Genomic DNA, 19,288 nt, shown 5'->3' on the forward strand with positions numbered 1-19,288 from the left:
CAACAAAACCACTAATTAAAAAAACAAACATACACCCATATATACCTAGAATGAGAGCAGCAGTTGGAATTTCTCTGAGTTTTATTTGACAACCCCAGTCTCTTGAATTCTTCTGAAATCCAGAGTAAGACTTTTGCAGAAATTCAGTTAGACTATCGAACAGGTTTTTATTTAATTCCTCTTGTAGTTGCTATGAAGAAAACACAAAACTTTATGAATTATTATCAGTAGTAATCTGAAGCATCTTTCTAAGTTTGGGAAAGATAATTTGTCATTAATTCCAAAGATTACATGTAAAATGATTATTAGATGGAAGAAATTAAAAAAAAAAATTTTTCCCCTTAAAGCTCCAGTCATTAGTGCTTTGGATTCCCTCACCAAAGAATCTCATTTATTCATTCAACAAACATTTACTAACCACCTTACAAATGAAAGGTAGTCTTTATCCTAAAACAGTGAAAAAACAACAACAAAAAAAACTGAGCAAGAACACTTAACAATTAAAATACATTGGGTAAAGTGCTATGATGAAGAACAGGACCACCCAAGAATAGGACCACCCAACTTAAGCTGAGGAGGGGACATATTTGAGTCAAAGCATTAGAACAGGTGATGGAGGAGGTGATTACATGGAGAAGAAAGTTAGAAGGAATGGGGAGTAGAGGAAGCAAGGAAGGAAGCACCAAGTACCTGGGGAACCACAGACAGAGCTAAGCGTCAAGAACACGAGAAGTGGTAGGGAATGAGCCTGGACAAATAGGCAAGGGGCTAGGCCTATGAAATTACACTTGATGTTAAACAGTCTGGATTTTATCCTGTGGGGAGAACCACCGAAGGGATGTGAAAGAGAGACATGATTCCATCAGGGTTAAGAAGGGGAACTCAGGCAGCACTGTGAAGGAGCTGGGGGAAGCTGTACCAGCAGTGAGGTGGGAAAGCCCTTGCACCCTGGCACAGGGCTGTGCCTGCCTGAAGGGAGGGCTTTTCTAACTTGGCCAATGGCGCCATAGGGACTTAGTGACAGGCCTGAGGGGTCTGAGATCAAAGGCAAAGACATCGATTAGGAGGATCATCACAATCTAGGTTAAGAAATGAAGGCCTAAACTAGAAACCACAAACTCAAAATACTTTCAAGGGTCACTTGGAATCCATAAATGAGCAAAGCTCTAGGTGGAAAGCAATAAAGAGTGGTGGGAAGCAGTAATAAACGAAGTGCATAACCCTCCCACAGGCATTAAAAAACAAACAAAAAAACATACAACACCGTGTCGGTCAAACAAAACAAGTCCACTCAAGATGTTGGTCCTAGAGCTATGAATCTGCCATAGCAGAGAAATTATTTCAGAGCTGGAATATAAAGAACATAGAAACTGGACATGAGGATGAGGGAGTGAAGTAATTTAAAAATAGCCTGACTTCTTACTTGTACAACTGAATGGATAATTTATTTGTTTATTTTTTAAAGATTTTATTTATTTAGTCAGAGAGAGAGAGAGCACAAGCAGGGGGAGCAGCAGGCAGAGGGAGAAGCAGGCTCCCCGCTGAGCAAGGAGGCCGATGTGGGACTGGATCCCAGGACCCTGGGATCGTGACCTGAGCCGAAGGCAGATGATTAATCGACTGAGCCACCCAGGCGTCCCTGAATGGGTAATTTGAAGAGTGTCACCATTTAAAAGTTGTGAGGATATGTAAAGAGCCCCTTGCCTTGGCAGCTATTATTATAAATGTATGTTCCAGTACCTGAAGCTATGCTTAATACTTGGAACGTGAGCGTTTTTTAGCATATACAGATTATACTAAACTAGTATTACCTATGTTTCATCAAGAGTCTTGAAAAATGATGGAAAGGAAGATGGGAAGAACAAATATGAGATTTACGTTATTAGAGAAATAGTAAGTCATTAAGAAAAGTATTCACCTCAGTTTCAGATTTCATCTGCTGCCATATCAAGTGATAAGTTTCATATCGAAGCTTACTGTCCTCAGACTCATTTTTCCCTTTATTAAAATAGTCCTCTAAAAACACAGAAAGAAATAGGTCAGTTTCTTTTTTATATAATAAGAGTTAGAAAATCTCTGTGCAAAGTCACACAGTAAGGGATGGGACTGAAATATGTATCAAAAATACATATATTTGGAGATAGGTAACCTTCAATACCCTTCATATTTAATTTTATTTATATATCATATTTTTACTATAGTAATCGTATCTGTAAGATTAAAATATCTTTAATTTTTAAGTTATATTTCTATCATGTACTTTTAAATTGCTAACAGTATTTAATGGATTTGGTTTGAGGCATAAACATTTAATATTAACATATTTTCATTATTTGCTCTTTATTCGAAAGCCTTGTATACTACGCTTCATATATTTGCTCTGAAATGACTCTTAAGATGATTCTTGTTCTTTTATTCATTTGACATAGGTCAGCCCAGCCTTTTAGTCTGTCTGTATTATTGTATATGTTTTAATGTTTTCCTCCAAATGGCTTGCCATTCATCAAAACACCATTTATCAAAATACCAGTGGTTTTCAAACTTTTTAAACCATGATCCACATTAAGGAATACATTTCACATCATTAGCCAACACACAGATGTTTAACAGAAACAAAAACAAAGGCCCCACAAAACAATACTTATCATGTGACAGCAAATGTTTTCTTTTCTATTCTGTTTTTTAAAAAAACTATTATGACTAGGTTGATTTCATGACTCACACTTGGGCTTTAACCTTCAGTATGAAAACATTCACTTACTAAATAATCCATCCTTTCTCCCACTGATTTGAGGCACCCTTGTTATCTCAGTACTTACAAATGTACTTGGAGCTATTTTTTAAACAACTTCTTTTGTTCTACTGAATCCAAGTCTATTCCCAGAGCTGTCCTGAACTATTTGAAATCATTAAATGATTGGAGCTTTGCAGTACATTCACACAGGGAATAATTCCAGGTCTCCTTCCTACCACCACTGCACATAATCATTCTTCTTCAAAATATTTTAAGCCATTCTTTCAAATAAATTTTGCCACTGCTCAAAAATAATTACAATAGTAGTTTGGATAAAATAAAATCTGTAGGTTGATTTGGGAAGAAATATTTGTAATATGTTAGAAAATCTACATTCAAAACACTACAGGTCTCTTCCTTTAATCAATATTCTACATTCCTTGTAGTTTTCTACTTTCTTTCATATTTCTTATTGTTTACTGCTAGGTATTTTATTGTAACAACTACAACTTTTAAAGGGTTCAATAACAGTGAAAATACCTATTTTGTTCCTGACTTCACTGAGAAGCCACTAGCATTCTACCATCAAGTTTTATGTTAACTGGTAGTTTGGAATACAGATTCTCTTTTATGTTAAGGAACTCTGCTTCTGTTCATAGTTGACACAGAGTTTTAGGCAAGTATTTTTTTAATTTATCAAAAGCCTTAGAATACACTGAAGTCATCATGTTAAATGTTAAAATGGCAAATCAAGACATTAATTTTTTACATTTTTACATTAATTTTTTAAATACATTATTTTTTTACATTTTTTACATACATTAATTTTTTACATACTAACCAAAAAACTCAGAAATTGGGAAACAACAGCAGCAGGACAATTTAACTTGTTACCATGACTTCTCTGTCATTTATAGCTCAGGAAGGTAAAAAAAATCAGCATTGAGAAGACCTACAGAATATAAGTTTTCACTGTTGACAGGTTCCCTCTGGCTCCTACGCACAGTGCTTGACTTCAGTGCGAACATCTCCTACAGGGCCAGTGCTACCACCCATCTCAGTCTCTCCCTCTCTCTCTCCAGTTCCTGCCTAGTCGTTTTCATGGATGTACGTCATCCACAGAACATAGACAAGAGGGAGAGTTACCAGTCTTCTCTTAGATATACATCCAAGCATCTTCGAGTCAGAGGACAGATGGTGGGCAAAATGCTGGGCATCTTCCTACTTCTTCAGGCAATCTGTTTCAAGAATTGAAGCCAGGGAAGGCAAGTGCTAAAATCTGGATATGTTTTCCTTATTCCTACACCATCTGTCTTATAATCAGGGTCAATTCCTCTAAGATTCTCATATTGAAACAGTATCTATTGGTCTTAGGTCAGACCAATTAAAAAAAAAACAAAAACTAACGTACTTCAAAGCAAAGTTCAAATTATACACATTAGGTTTACTAATACTAAAACTTTGAACAAATCTTAGTAAGTAAGTTATAGCTGAAATTCAACAGAAAAAGTTCTAAGCAAAAACTAGCCTATTATGAGAGACAGCACCAAATAACGGTTAGACCAGAGGTTCTGGAATCAGACAACTGGGTTCAAACCCCAGCTCTGCCACTTACTAGCACTATCATTGAGAGTTTTAAGTATCCTCATATTTTAATGGAGATACTCATAATACATTCCTCATAGTTTACTGGGAGGATTAAACAAAGGAACACATATAAAGAGCTTAGAATAATCTAGCACATAATAAAAACTCAATAATGCTAACAATGTCATTATAACTAATGACACTGATGATGTCATTAATCATCATTAATGATACTAGATGTCATTTCATGCTCTGTATCCTAGATAATGGGAAAGAAACTTGAATTTTCTCTGAAAATGAACTACTTCGAGTTTAGCAATCTCCAACATTAAAGAAATATGTTCACAAGTCCATCACTTAAAAATAATTTATAATGTAGCTATTCTTTGTTCACTATTTCCAAGTCTATCAGTCACTTTTTATTGGGGGGTAGAGAATACAAAAAAATTCACGTTTCCTTGAGACTAAGTCTAAGAGAGTGTAGAACTTGAGATCAGTGTATTCTGCTAATGACAAACTGGATTCTTATTATAAATCATATTTTCTACCCTCTGGTCCCCTCAGTATGAACCATCATTTTATTTGCTCTTTGAGCACAGGTTTCTTATCTAGCTGGTCTCAAACTGAAGGAGTAACACCCTAAGGTCTGCATCATGCGATGATTTAGAAAAATCCTATTCATTAAATACAAGTTCTTTATTTCCTTAGTCAAACAATGGTTTAGTTCAGTTTTTCTTTTAATTCAAAGCTAGTGCATAAATATGCTTATTCCACATAATTTTTCCATCAGAATTAATCTTTACAATACTGAATAGTGAATGTAAATAGTAAGCCTGTGAGGAGCTTTTAGGTTTCCTTTTAAGTTCAATTAATTAACATATAGTGTATTATTAGTTTCAGGGGTCGAGTTCAGTGATTCATCAGTTGCACGAACACCCAGCGCTCATTATATCACAATGCTCTCCTTAATGCCCGTCACCCAGTTACCCCATCTCCCCACCCACCTTCCCTCCAGCAACCCTCAGTTTGTTTCCTATGCTTAAGAGTCTCCACGGTTTGTCTCCCTCTCTGATTTCTTCTTGTTTTATTGTGTCCAGGTTTGTTTCTTTTACTAACTAGAACCATACTGTACGTATTGTTTTCTGATGTGCTTGTTGGAGATGTTCTTAGCCTAGCACACTCCTTTTACCCATCATATATTCCACAGAATTAGTGTCACTGTTCAGGTTGCTTCATTCTGTTATAATTATGCCCACTTTTGTGCACAAACTTGAGCACAGGGGCTGGAATTTGAGGGGGAGTGTCAGCTTGAGCCCTTGTCGATCTGAGGTGAAGGCTTGTTTACTTGGCGTTGAGCAGGTGGTAGGCCGTGCATGCTGACTTGGGCAGGAGGGCGGCTGGACTGTGAATTTGGGACCCAGAGGCCAATGGCATTGTGTGTGACAGGGACATGGCTGGAAACTCTCTCTCTCCTTCTGTTCTAAATGAAAGCCTTGCTGGATAGAGTATTCTTGGCTGTAGATTTTTTCCTTTTAGCACTTGGAATTTATCATGCCACTCCAATCCGGCCTGCAGTTTCTGTCTGAAAAACCCAGTGATGGCCGTATGGGGTTTCCCTTATATGTAACTGCTTTCCTTTCTCTTGCTTTTAAAATTCTCTCTTTCTCACTACTTTTGGCCATCTTATTTGTGTCTTGGTGCAGACCTCTTTGGTTTGGTTTTGCTGGGGTCTCTCTGGGGCCTCCTGGATCTGTATTTCTCTTTCCTTCCCCAGATTCAGGAAGTTTTCAGCTATTATTTCTTTAGACAAATCTTTTGCCCCCTTTTCTCGCTCTTCTCCTAGGACCCCCATCATGCGACTATTATGCTTGACAGTGTCACTGAGTTCCCTAGGTCTATTCTCATTTTGTGTATTTTTTTTCCCTGCGAGGAGCTTTTAAAGAAGTACCAATACCTAGGTACCACTCCCAGAGATTCTGATTCAATTGGTCTGAGATGGGGTCTGGGCATTAAAAAAGTTCCCCAAGCTGAAATCTAATTAAGGTCAATGGATTGTACCAATGTTAAGTTTCCTGGTTGTGATACTGTACCAGTTACCCAAAATATTACCATTGGAGATTACTGAGTAAAGGGTACAAAAAACTCTCTACACTTTCTTGCAACTGTATGTGAAAATACAATTATATCCAAAAAAAAAAACCCCAATTTTTTTTTTAAAAGTTCCCCCAAGTGATTCTAATCTGCAGCTACAATTGAAAACCAGTACAATACACATTTTCTGACAGTAATGTCATGATTTGTTTGAAAAAGTCAATTCTTCCTAACATGATCACCGAACAGATATCTGGAAAAAATGAAGAAAGTGAAGAAAAACAGTATCTTTTTTTAAGTTTAATTTTATTGAGAAATAATTTACAAATGATAAAATATGCTGATTGTAACAGTTAGTATGTCCTAACAAAAGTATACACTCACATAACTGCTCCCTTGATCTAGAAAACATTTCCGTCGGTCCAAAAAGTATCTCTTGCCCTTTTGCAGTCCACTTCTCTACCACACCCCAGGAAATCACTGAGATTTTTAAGACAGTCTCTTTTTTTTTTAATTTCCTTTTGAGTTAGCCTTTTTATTTTATTTATATATGTTTTTAAGTAAGCTCTACACCCCACGTGGGGCTTGAACTCACAACCTGGAGATCAAGGGTCACATGCTTTACCATCTGACCAGCCAAGCACCCCTAAGACAATCTCTTTTGAAGAATGAGGACATATCCTTTGGGGGAAATTTACTTTCTAATTTGCCTTTTGAAGGTATAGTTGGATTCCCTTTTAGATTGAAAGTCCAGGATGTACCTTATCCCTTTGACTATACTCTGGAACATAACAGCTACACCAAGAAGCTAAGTAAGTCAAACTTAAGAGAATTACTAACTTCAACTAGGGTTAGGTAAGTTCAAGACTTAGGGGAGGAAATCTAGCCAATTCGCTATTAAGACATCTTACCTACTGGCACAGAGATCTTTCTCTTCTTGAAGTTTGGCTTAAACACAAAGCAGCCCAAAAAAAAAAAAAAAAAAAAAAAAAAAAATAAAGAAAGAAAGAAAAAAGCATAAAGTCAAAGTAGCCAAGGAACAGATAAATCTCATTAACCAAGTATTTTATGGATAAGCGGATTTTTTTAAAAAAGGCATTTCTTTAAAATGCTAAGAAATTCTCTCTCTTCTATCTGAATTATAGCAGGAAAATTCTTTTTTTAAAAAGATTTTTTTGAGAGAGTGAAAGCAAGTGCATGGGGGAGGGGGGGGCGGCAGCGGGAGAGCCAGAGAGAATCCCAAGCAGCTCCCTGCGGATCCCGGACAGGGGGTTCAATCCCAGGACCCTGAGATCATGACCTGAGCTGAAATCAAGAGTCAGAGGCTTAACCAACTGAACCACCCAGGCGCCCTAGCAGGAAAATCCTTAAACAACAAGGGGACTATCCATTTCTTTCTCCTCCTTCCCATGAGATGCGCATCTCGTGATTTTGCTCTTAGGGACCTAATCTAAGAGACAAAGAAAATATAAGCTGATGAAATTTAAATCCAGAAAGGTTCCATTTTTATAAAACTTAAAGAACATTAATATTATTCATTAAAATGAAGATCAAAAATAGTGACACTCTCTCATTTCAAAAGAAGTCTTTATTATTTAATTAAACGTCAAGTATCTATAACCTGGTCAGGAAACAGGTAATTTGGCTATTGTTTCATTTTATACACCTTTCTTCATCTGATAAATGTCCTACTCATCTGCTCTGGGAAACCGTCCCCAGTTCTCTAGTTAGAATTATTCCTTTCCCTAAGATCTCACAATACTTGAATGCCTTTATTTCACTTTGTTTTAAATCACTTTCACTGTGTATCATAGTTATTTACGGGTCTGTCTCACCAAGTAGTTTGTGAGTGCCTTCAGAGCACAGACTGCATATAATTCACAATTGTTTCCTCAGGGTCTAGGACAGGTGTTAGCGCAATCAGTATATGGAATGAATGCTTGCCAAGTAATTTTCCTGGTAATTTCCTAGCTACATTTAGTTTCCTGTTATTATTTGGTGATATATAGTCTCCAAGTTACTGGTCCTACGTTTATTCTACCAATCCTAAAGCCATGCACCATGCACAGCTTCTTAAAGACCCATTTTTATGGAAAATGAAAGAATGAAAAAAATATACCTAGAAAAAGTCATCTCAGGACAGTGCTAAAGAAAGCTGTGCAAATATAAAGTGGCCATTTGGATTACAGGATCCAAAATAAGAACTGTGCCTTATACTCCTGTATCTGCAACTAGTGAACTGCTGAAATATACATTCACATTTAGAAAAATCCTGTAGTACCACAAGCTTGTCATTGCCTCCCTTCTATATCCACCTGCAATTCAGTAAAGGAAAAGGAGCTATGAAGGAGTGAGATATACAAGTGCCCAGAATAGATCCTAATGTATGGCAGGTAGTAATATGGTTAACCACTTTGAACTGCTGATCAAATCATGGTGTTTGAGATAGAAGCAGTCTAGAAGGAGAGCTAAGAGGCAGAAAATATGACACGGAAAAGGAAGTTTACATAAGTTAAAAAAAAAAAAAAAGCATGCAGTTCTATGAGCTCCTGAAATAGTCCTTAAAGAATCTTATTAATGCAAGGTCCCCTTCATAATCATCTCAATACAAGCATTTCTATTATAATGCTTTCCTGAACAAAAGCTCACAATTCTTCAAGATATACAAAAATATGAGCCTTATGCAATGAAAAGGATTAGAGGGCAGACCACTCAAAACCTATGGAACTTTACCACCAGCACAAAACAAAAACAGTACCAATCCTAATAAAAAATACTAGTATGAGAGAACTGCAACTACCTCCCTTTTGAACTCAAACTTTCTGATTAAGTTCTTCTTTCCAGCTTATCTCGCTTTTTTTTAATGATTTTATTTATTCATTTGAGAGTGAGCAAGAGAAAGCACACGGGGTGGCGCGGGGGAGGGGGGAGAGAAACAGACTCCCTGTTGAGCCGGGAGGCCGACATGGATGGGGCTCAATCACAGGACCAGGAGACCATGAGCCAAGCGGAAGACAGATGCCTAGCCACCTGAGCCACCAAAGCGCCCCATCCAGCTTATCTCTTAACTCTGGCAAAAGATCCGGTGCGCACAGCTTCTCCTGATGGGAACCGAAACTAACCCCTCAAGCCGTAAGGACTGTCCGGAGCCAGCAAGACCCCGCCCATGACTGACTCCAAGACAATGATCAACCTGACCTTTCCTACCCTCCTTTGTCCCATACTTTCCTCATATAAACCTTAAGTATTTTCAGCACTTTGGACACAGTCTTTAAGACTCCAGGCTGCTGTGTTGGCTTCACTGAAATAAATTCCTTTTGTGTGTGTGTGTGTGAGTAAAGCAACTGAAGTTTATTAAGTGAAGATACAGAAAAAGCTCTCAAGAGTGAGAGGGGTCCCAACAGGGCCTTTAGGGTTGGTCTTTTACAGAAAGCTAACCAGGAAACTTAAATCCATTTAACATCTCTTGATAACACCTTCAACGGCTTACTTCCTTTTTGGGGCTGGTTAATTCTTTGTTGGCCACAGGTGATTATCATAAAGCACCCACTGCCCCCCCCACACACACACAACCCACCCCACCCCGCATGCCTAGGGCAAGGTGGTCCCCCACACCGCTCCTTTCTTGTTTCACTAACACTCATTTCTCCGATTTAGGATTTTGTCAGCAGGGAGGGGCTGAAGCTGGTCTGTTTGGGACCCCTGGAGCCAGGTGCTCTTACACCCCAGTGCCCCGGCTACACAAGCACAGTGAAACCTCTTCTGGCATTTGCACCTAGTATCATAGTCAATCTTCTATAAACTTAAGCTCTATGGCTTGAAGTTTCCCTTTGATATGTAGTCTCAGAAGGCACTCCTTCCCATAATTTTAGTTTAATTTTAATCAAAATTAAATATCAGATCCATGGTAGAGCCTTCTAATCTACTATTTTAACACAGGGAGAAATGACTTTGCAGTTTTTTTCATCTACGTTCTCACCTTTATCACAGCTTAACTTCAGGGGCTTCTGGCTGTACTCATACTACTACTAAAGGTCCTACTTGGTCTGTAGCAGTACTGTACAATAGAGCTTTTGGTAATGAAGGAGAAATATGTCTCTGCACTAATATGGTAGCCACCATATGTGATTATTGAGCACTTGAAATGTGGCTAGTAAAACTGAGAAAATTTCTAATTTTATTTAATTAAAACTGAAATAGCCACATGTGGCTACTGGCTACTTAATGTACATTAGACAATAGAGCTCTAGGGTTTATCTTCTTACCAACCACATTATCATGTCTTCCTGCAAGCTGTAGCCATCTAGGCAGCCCATATGAGGTCTATGTGATCTCCTCTGACACACACACACCTACACTACTTTTTCATTCTCACTTTTCACAACGCTTCCTCTGATTATACTGATATTTCAACTTAATAGGTCATTTTATTTCTATCTTCTGGGCCAAAAAGCATGTCATTCTCTATGCTAGAACAGTCTCCCTATCCTCCAATCCTTTGCCTAACTTGTACTTACTTTTCAGGTCTCAGCTAAAATGTCCCTTTCTCCAAAAGGCCTTCGCAGACCCGGGGCAATCTGCTAACACTTATCACAATTTGTTATCATCAGTTCATCTGTGTTAAATGCCTTTTTTGAGTGCAGACAACTGAACCTATTTTGTTTACCACTCTATGTCGTACCTAACGGAGTGCTTGGAGCACAATAAATATTTATGGGGAAGAAAAAGGAACGGAGATTGGAGCACATCCTCGGGGAATTCGACCTCCACAAACCAGAACTTAAAAGTCCTCCCAGCCAAAACAACTAAGGCAGATCGGTGTCTTCGCTCCCCGACCAAAACTGACCTCAACTGCACCTGGAGTAAGGACGTTTCAGCTCAGCCCGCCACTCCCTCCCCTCGAACCTGTTCACTGAGGCCTACGTAACCTCTGCTACATCCCTTTTCCCAAAAGGGAAGGAGGCGACGGCTGAGTCTAGTGGGCGTCCGCCCCCCCACGTACCTTGGACACCGAAGAAGTGGCCATGGTCCCAACGGCCCGCGGGATTGCAGCCGCACTCGGGATTTCCCGCGCTCCCTCGCGGCAGCAGGGCAGAGGTTAGTGGCGGGCCACGCGGCTTCTTGATTGGTTGGCAGAATCCTCCGGGGCGGGCTTCCGGCGCGCATAGGCGGGGCGTACAGAGGGGGCGGGGCGAGGATCCGGGCCTAGCGGTTGGGGCGCGCGCTGCGTGGAGGCGAACATGGCTTGTGGCTTCCGCAGGTCCATCGCCTGTCAGGTACGGACCCGGGAACTGGCAGAAGGAAGGCCCGAGCGGAACCCCCACGCCGGGTCAGCCCTCAGTCAGCGAGAGGGGTATTCCAAGAAAAACCCTGTTTCTGCCGCCTCCTGCCTCCTCTTTGGAGCTGCTCGAGCTGTTGAGGCCGACCTGTTGGAGGGTCGGCCATGCGACCCAAATCGGTTTCTCAAGGTGAAAAGTAAATCTTGGAAAGCAAATGTTACTTCCCTCCTTCCCACCCCACAGCTTTGTATGCTTTATCCTACTGGAAAGTCATTGGGCCATGATTAAAACCCTTTAGAAATTAGTGTTCCTTACACTTAGTGAAATTGATTATGGATTTGAATTTTCATTCGAAAGGATCTAATTTAAAATCTGGTCTTTTGTCTTTCAATCGTTTTGGCCTCCTGCCCTAGCATTATTTTTGGAAACTCCAAAGATAACGTGAGATTCTGTTTTTTCTTGATTCAGAGTCCTCTGTGTGAACAGCTCTGTAATAAGGAATAAAACACTTCAACATTAGATTTCAGCAAAAAGAATTTTTTTAAAGATTTTATTTATTTTTTGACAGAGACAATGAGAGAGGGAACACAAGCAGGGGGAGTGGGAGAGGGAGAAGCAGGCTCTCCGCGGAGCAGGGAGCCCCATGTGGGGCTCGATCCCAGGACCCCGGGATCATGGCTCGAGCCGAAGGCAGACGCTTAAGGACTGAGCCACCCAGGTGCCCAGCAAAAAGAATTTTTGAAATTCATCGACCCCTTTTGGAATTTTGCAGAAACTTTCAATTGTCTCGACAAACCCATTTCCTTTTTATTAATGGACATATTAGCGGACGTATTTTGCCTGGTATATAATTTCCCTCAGTTCATTTTTATAGTATTTCTGGACTTTGGGAAAATTCCTCTGACTTGTCTTTATGTTTATAGACTATTGCCCTGTCCAACGCTGTATTCTCAGATAACACCAATGGACCTTCTGATAGAACAAAGCTGAGTTTATGGTTTACTGGGTAAGAAAGAACACCTCAGCAGAGTTTTGGTCGTGTCTGGGAAGGCAAGGTCTGATTTTTCCTTGAGAATTTGAAGTATGGTTTAAGGCTGGTCTTTCAGTGGCAGAGCATGAGAGGGCAGGGGTGTGGAGGAGATGGCTTGATTGGGATTCGATACTGATCTTCACAGTTTTTTTTTAAGATTTTATTTTTATTTATTTGAGAGAATGAGATAGAGCATGAGAGGCGGGAGGGTCAGAGGGAGAAGGGAGCCCGATGCGGGACTTGATCCTGGGACTCCAGGATCATGACCTGAGCCGAAGGCAGTCGCTTAACCAACTGAGCCACCCAGGCGCCCTGATCTTCACAAGTTTTAAGATTGGGAGAAAGAAGGCAAGGTAGTGCAAGGAATCTTAGGGTATAAACTGTTGGTGTGTTTTTTTTTGAAGAATTGATTTTTCAAGAAGTTCCTGTAATGAATAATCAAGCTATTCGTCTGGGCAGGAGTCTCCTAGAATAGTAAAGTTATGCTAATGAAGACAAAGAAATAATAAAGTCATGCTAATGTAGACAGTAGGCTATATCCAGGGTAGGTAGTTTTGGACCTCAGTGTCCAGGATGTGTTTGGAGTGGGAGAGGTAAGATGATTTCCATTCTCAACCCGTAGGTCAAGATAATGCCATGACCAGAAACATTGAGTTTAGTTTTGCAAAGGCTATATTCTTCCTTGTAAAGAAGGTAAGTTGGAGAAACAGGAATATGTAGTGTGTCTTTGTGCTAGTTACTTTACATTCACATTTAAGCCCCATGATGACCCTATGACATAGAAGTATTATACAGTTGAGCAAACTGAGATCCAGAGATTAAAAATCTACCTTAGGCCAGGGTCTACACATGGTCAGTAAATTGAGTTGGTTTATGAACAGGGGTCTAAATTCAAAATCAGCCCTTTCCTATACGCTGTGCTATCTGTTTATAAAGGCAAGAAGCACAATCTGATCATTAAAACAGAATCTAATAGATTTGTATGGCAACATAAACTAAGCAAATATATATTTCTCCGAACATGGAGTCATTGAAGGATGATCTGAAATAAGGTTAAATAAAAATATGTGCAATACATATCTTTATGAATGAGGATCCTTTGCTAGTTTAGGAGTGAAGGAATGTATTACATGAAATAGCACATTCAGCAAATTTTGATAATGAATCTATATTTTTCTAAGGAGTCCCATTATCAGTCCCAAGGTTGAAAGTGAATAGAATATGGCTTCTGTCCTGGCATGGCTCTGGACTAACTTGGGGAAACACATGTATTAACAGCTAATTACAGTACAGTCTGTAACCAGTGTATTAGAAACGTGTGAGGTGTTACGGGAATATGGAGAAGACAGCTTCCAAATGTCAGGGAATGCTTCGTGGGAAAGGTAATGTCCCGAAGGAAGGATGGATAGGAGTGTACTAGGTTGGTAGGGTGAGAGCTTGGGGAGTGGTAGGGTATTCCAAGAACATCATATGTATGGACAACAGAACTATGGGAGAGCATGGTGTATGTTCATGGAACAACAATATTTGGATATGACTGAAATTTAGAGTATGCCTCTTGGGCCTCACTTCAGCAGGTCCTTTGGACTCTATCTTCAAAATACCTTGAATCTATCCATTCTTTTCCTTCCCTGTTGCCTTTCCCTTTGGTCACCCCAAACCAAGCTATTATCACCTACATCATCTGCTTACAACAGCATTCTGATGGGTCTGTTTCCATCCTTGCCCTCCCTCAAATCCATTCTCCTTATAGCAAGAAAAGTGACTTCTCAAATGTAAAATCATGTCACTTACCTATTTAAATAAACTACATTGCACAAACTCTCTACCAGAACCTTAACATCTTTCTTTCCAACATCCATTCATACCACCCTATTCTTCCTTTCTGCAGGATCCTAGCCACACTGTAATTTTGCTTTTCTAACAAAGCAAGGTCTTTCCATTCCCATTGCATAGATATTCCCTGTGCCCAAAGGAAATGATTTTATATCATGACCCTTTGTGCAAGATGGAAGTTTCACAAAACAGTACTTATAATGTGTGTGCATTCTTTTCTACTTATACTATATTTTTCAGAAAATCCTGGTTGGGACTCTCTGAATTTATTCCCAACTGACAACCTGTAGTTTGAAAAGTGTGTCCCCAGTTGCTATCTCAGACCCTTGTTTGCTTCCATCATAGCATTTGTAAGAGTTAATAATCATTTCATTAATTGATTATTAGGGAATTAGTTATTTTGTTTTGTTTTCCTTGTTTTGGTGTGTTTTCTCTATAGGCTTCGTGAAGACAGAGAGCATGTTTTATTCGCTATTTCTCTAGCACCAGCAAAGTGCCTGAAACATAGAAGGCTGTTAATACATATTTAAAGAATAAGCTGTTGTGATGTAATATAAATTCTGCAGCTTCACCAAATGAGTTTAAAACTACAAGTTTTAAAATCATAATTTTAAAGCTATGAGATAAAATGATAAAAGTGGAAAGGATTAAAATCCATTTGTGTTACTGACTCTAAAATGATGGTATTGATTCCAAGTTTACAGGATTGTTGCAAGGATTGATGATGATGATTAAGACAATAATAACTATTGTTTGTGGAATATCTCACTTGTACCATGCAGTTTTGCTGAACTTTATGGGGCTATTGATAAGATCTAATGACATAATGTTAATAGAAAGGGCATAGTGTCAAGAACTGTGAGGGGTTTGTGACTTTACCTTACTAGTCTACCACAGTTCCATGGGTGGTGGCCAGAAAACATGAGATCCCTGGGTGAGAGAAAAGGATTTTATTATTCACAGCAATAGTAGTAGCCAGAGTATCAACATTTACTTGTATTGGTTCGCCAAGCCCGTCTTTGATGTGAAGAAGGTCAGATGACACCTGCACAGGCTGGGTGCTGTGTCACATAAGAGAGGGACCCTGAGGCTTTTAGGATGGGCAGTAAGCATGTTTCCCTTTGCTCTGTAGTGGGATACTTTTTCTGTCTTACAAATCTGTTTGCTATATGAGCATCTTTGAAAAGATTTTATGCCTTGCTTACAAGACATGCAGAAACCTAGGAGTCCCATAGAAATTTGTCTCCTATCACTTAGGACAGTGGTGTACACACAAAGTATACAGTACTTGATATTGTCATGTTTAATCTTTTCAGTCATCCTATTTGTAGCATTGTCTCCATTTTATAGAGGAGGACACTGACAGGAAGATGAAAAGAATAACCTAAAGTTACAGAGCAACAAAATTGTAGAGTTGAACTACTAACCCAAAGTTCAAATTCTTTGTATTCTGTAGAATAACCTTTGTAAAATGTTCAGCACCCTATTTGGCTCAGAAACATAATGATGGAGTGTAGATTTGTTTCCCTTTCTCAGTTCCTTTTCATTTAGATTTTGATGTTAAGTTTAAAACATCCAACTGAAAGGCAGCAGGGTGGCTCAGTTGGTTGAGCATCCGGCTTGATTTCAGCTCAGGTCCTGATCTCAGTGTTTTGAGTTCAAGCCCTGTGTTGGGTTCCACGCTGGGTGTGGAGCGTACTTAAAAAAATACGTAAATCCAGCGAGTTCATTTTCTTTTTGTTTGTTTTAATTTTGAAAGTCAAAATTATAGAAAAGTTGTGATAATAGTGCAAAGAACTCCATATACTTTTTTATCCAAAGCCACCAATTAACATTTTGCCACATTTGCTTCATCATTCTATTTCCTGTATCATGCACGTAGAGTGGGTTTCATAAAGCATGCGCCTCAACCTGTTGATACCTAATTGTTTACTTCCTAAGAACAAGGCTTATCTTACACAGCCACGGTATAACCATTAGATTCACATAATATCATGTATACTTTCATTTAGTGTATAGTCCATTCCAGTTTTGCTGATTTTTTTCAGTAGTCTTTTTTTCCAGTATAGGATCACAAGCTGCATTTAGTTGTTGTGTAATTGTTGCATCTTAAGTGGCTTAAGCTCTTCTCCTCATTAGTTTATATTTACATAACATGCTACAAGAGGTACACTGCTAACAGCTGTGAATAGAAGACACTGTTCCTTGACTGCTGCTGAGTTCTATTAGATTTCAGGTGTGGCTTCAAAGAGCAATTAAATTTGATGACCAGTTGTCATCTAGTATAAGCTGAAATATTTATGTGGGGAAGATACACATCTGCATTCAGGTGAACAGGACTGACTGAATGGTCTAGGTGTATACTTCGCTTCTAACCTGTTCTCACAGGCCCACCAGCATCCACTTCTGCTTAAAACTACAAGTTCTTCAAGAGCTGTGCTAAATTTCTTTCATTATAGATACTTGGTAATAATTTGCCTTCCAAGTCTTTTGGAAAGTTCTCTTCTGAACTGTAAAGTTTTCAGTTGCTGCCAGTTTGAGTCTGAGTTAATCCAGACCTGTACCTGAAGAACGTCTCTACAACTGTGGGAGTGTTTGTGCGTTGGCTCTTGGTGGCAAATGTGCACACCTGACCTGGTCATATCAGAGTCAGAAGTAAGGAATAATCAGGGATAATAGTTTAAATAATTTAAGATCTGGAAGAGTGAATGATAACATTTTAAGAATTTTAAGACTAGCGGCCTATAGACTGTTATATGGGTAAAAATGCAGAGCTAGGGGAGCCTGGGTGGCTCGGTTAAGTGCCTTTGGATCAGGTCATGATCTCAGGGTTCTGCAATAGCAACATGTGTTGGGTTCCCTGCTCTGTGGCGAGTCTGCTTCCTCCTTTCCCTCTGCTCCCCCCCTGCTCCCCCCCCTCCGCTTATATTCTCTCTCTCTCAAATAAGTAAAATCTTTAAAAAAAAATGCACAGCTAATTTTCATACAAAATACCAGTTCTGCTGCCTATATGTCTGATTGCTTAAGGATCTCTTTTTCATTAGCAAAATTAGGTGTTTTTTTAAGATTTTATTTACTTGACCAAGAGAGCAAGAGAGCACAAGCAGGGGGAGCAGCAGACTCCCCCACTGAGCAGGGAAGCTGATGGGGCACTCCATGCCAGCACCCTGAGATCATGACCTGAGCCGAAGGCAGACACTTAACCAGCTGGCGCCCGCAAAATTCAATTTTTTATGAAATTACCAGAGATTTTGATCTTGAACCTGGCAGGTTTAACTCCTAACTGAATTTAGAACCTGTCTAGAACCAGAACGATAGGATATTTTTTTGGCTTTGTGTTCAGTAATTGGGTACTTGGGGAAAGAATTGTGTGTGCCTAAGGGAAAAGGAATGGTTGAGAACCATTAACCTGGTTAATGTGCTTTCTCATGTTGGGTACCCTGGAAGTCAAAGAGTCTATAGGATCTCTGATGTTCTGTTGCCAGATCTAAGGTTTATAATTGTATCTGGTACACTATAGGCACTGAATACATATTAGCCATTATTATATTACACATTACAAACTGATCTTAGGTTCCCAAACCAGATCTGGCTTATGTGGATTTTCATTTTTGATACTCTCTTAAATGTTCCCTTCTTTCAACCTCAGATTTCCTCCTTATTCATGTGTTAGTTTGTCAAGGAATATGTTTAATATTTTGTGGATTTTATTTCTCTTAAAATTTTGAGCTTTATTGTTGTAGTCTTATTTTGTCTTAATTGAATAATTTTTAGCATATTTTATTCTGTAAAACTTTTTTCTTTCACCAATCTAAGGTCTCAAGTAGAAAATTATCAATAGGCCCATGTTTTATTGGTGAGAGTCCTAGGTGAAGCCCAAGGCCAGGAGAAACTTTTATCTGAAGGGGAAAGAGGAAATCCTGTAGTTAAGGAAACTCGTAGGCCACATTCTCATCAGAGAAAGCACTAAATCCAAGCTGAGAGACAGTTAAAGAAAATCTTATTATTTCCAGAATAATTCCAGACCTATGAGAATCTAGGTGAATTAAAAACCGTGCTCTCTGACATTAGACCACTTGACAGTGGTTCTTAATTTTTCTTTCTTTTTTTGTGCCCCACCCACCCCACTCCTATAATTAAAAACACTTAACTAGCTGGGGCCCTGATTGGTAACATGAGAGACAGCTGTTATCTTCCTAAGCAGCCGTTCTCAAGCCTAGTTTATAGACTGGAATCACCTGAGAAGCATTAAAAAATACCTAACCTCAGACCCATTGGTCTGGGGTGAGGTAGGGGCCTTGATGTTCAAAAAATCATAAGGTGATTCTGATGTTCCTCCAGGCTTGATAACTACTAACTGAAAATGACCAGGAGACAGAAAGGTATAGTGCAGGAATCAACCAGAGAACTTTTTAACATCTTGTTGCCCAATCACACCAGAATATTTGCATGTGGGAACCAGTGTGCAACAAAATGTGGGAACCACGGGTATGATGATTAAGAACATTAACCGTGGAAAACATACGGGTTTAAATCCAGCCTTTCCTTTGATAGGTATGTAAGTTCTCTGTGCCTCTTCTGTAAAATATGGAAAATTAGTTACCTTTTAGTCTTGTCATTAGAATTCAGTAAATTAATGAATAGTGTTTAGAATTGTATATAGTGTTTAAGATTGTGTTTGGTACACTATACATTCAGTAAATGTTAATCATTGTTACATTATGTCCTCAG

The 19,288-nt window shown here is 39.1% G+C and overlaps 2 protein-coding genes across 7 annotated transcripts in view; one reads left to right on the top strand and one right to left on the bottom strand.

Annotated features, from left to right (window-relative positions):
- ORC3 (origin recognition complex subunit 3) overlaps positions 1-11,497 on the bottom strand; it is a 59,729-nt gene extending 48,232 nt beyond the window's left edge. For 3 of the 4 annotated variants that reach the window (XM_027601097.1, XM_027601094.1, XM_027601096.1), the window contains exons 1-4: positions 11,415-11,497; positions 7,324-7,378; positions 1,919-2,016; positions 46-190 (exon numbers count right to left, since the gene is read on the bottom strand). In XM_027601097.1, coding sequence (XP_027456898.1) covers positions 46-190; positions 1,919-2,016; positions 7,324-7,378; positions 11,415-11,438 — 322 coding nt within the window. In that variant the 5' untranslated portion in view covers positions 11,439-11,497. The remainder of the gene's footprint in view (positions 1-45; positions 191-1,918; positions 2,017-7,323; positions 7,379-11,414) is intronic. The other variant, XM_027601098.1, reaches the window with a different exon arrangement.
- A 106-nt stretch (positions 11,498-11,603) lies between these two features.
- Positions 11,604-19,288, top strand: part of RARS2 (arginyl-tRNA synthetase 2, mitochondrial) — a 65,936-nt gene continuing 58,251 nt past the window's right edge. The window contains exons 1-2 of one of the 3 annotated variants that reach the window (XM_027601324.1): positions 11,646-11,688; positions 13,344-13,414. In XM_027601324.1, the coding sequence (XP_027457125.1) occupies positions 13,358-13,414 (57 nt within the window). In that variant the 5' untranslated portion in view covers positions 11,646-11,688; positions 13,344-13,357. Of the gene's footprint in view, positions 11,689-13,343; positions 13,415-19,288 lie in introns of all 3 variants that reach the window. The other 2 variants (XM_027601325.1, XM_027601327.1) reach the window with 2 other exon arrangements.

Source organism: Zalophus californianus, chromosome 7 (assembly GCF_009762305.2).
Source record: "Zalophus californianus isolate mZalCal1 chromosome 7, mZalCal1.pri.v2, whole genome shotgun sequence".
In the NCBI taxonomy this organism is placed as follows: Eukaryota; Metazoa; Chordata; class Mammalia; order Carnivora; family Otariidae; genus Zalophus; species Zalophus californianus.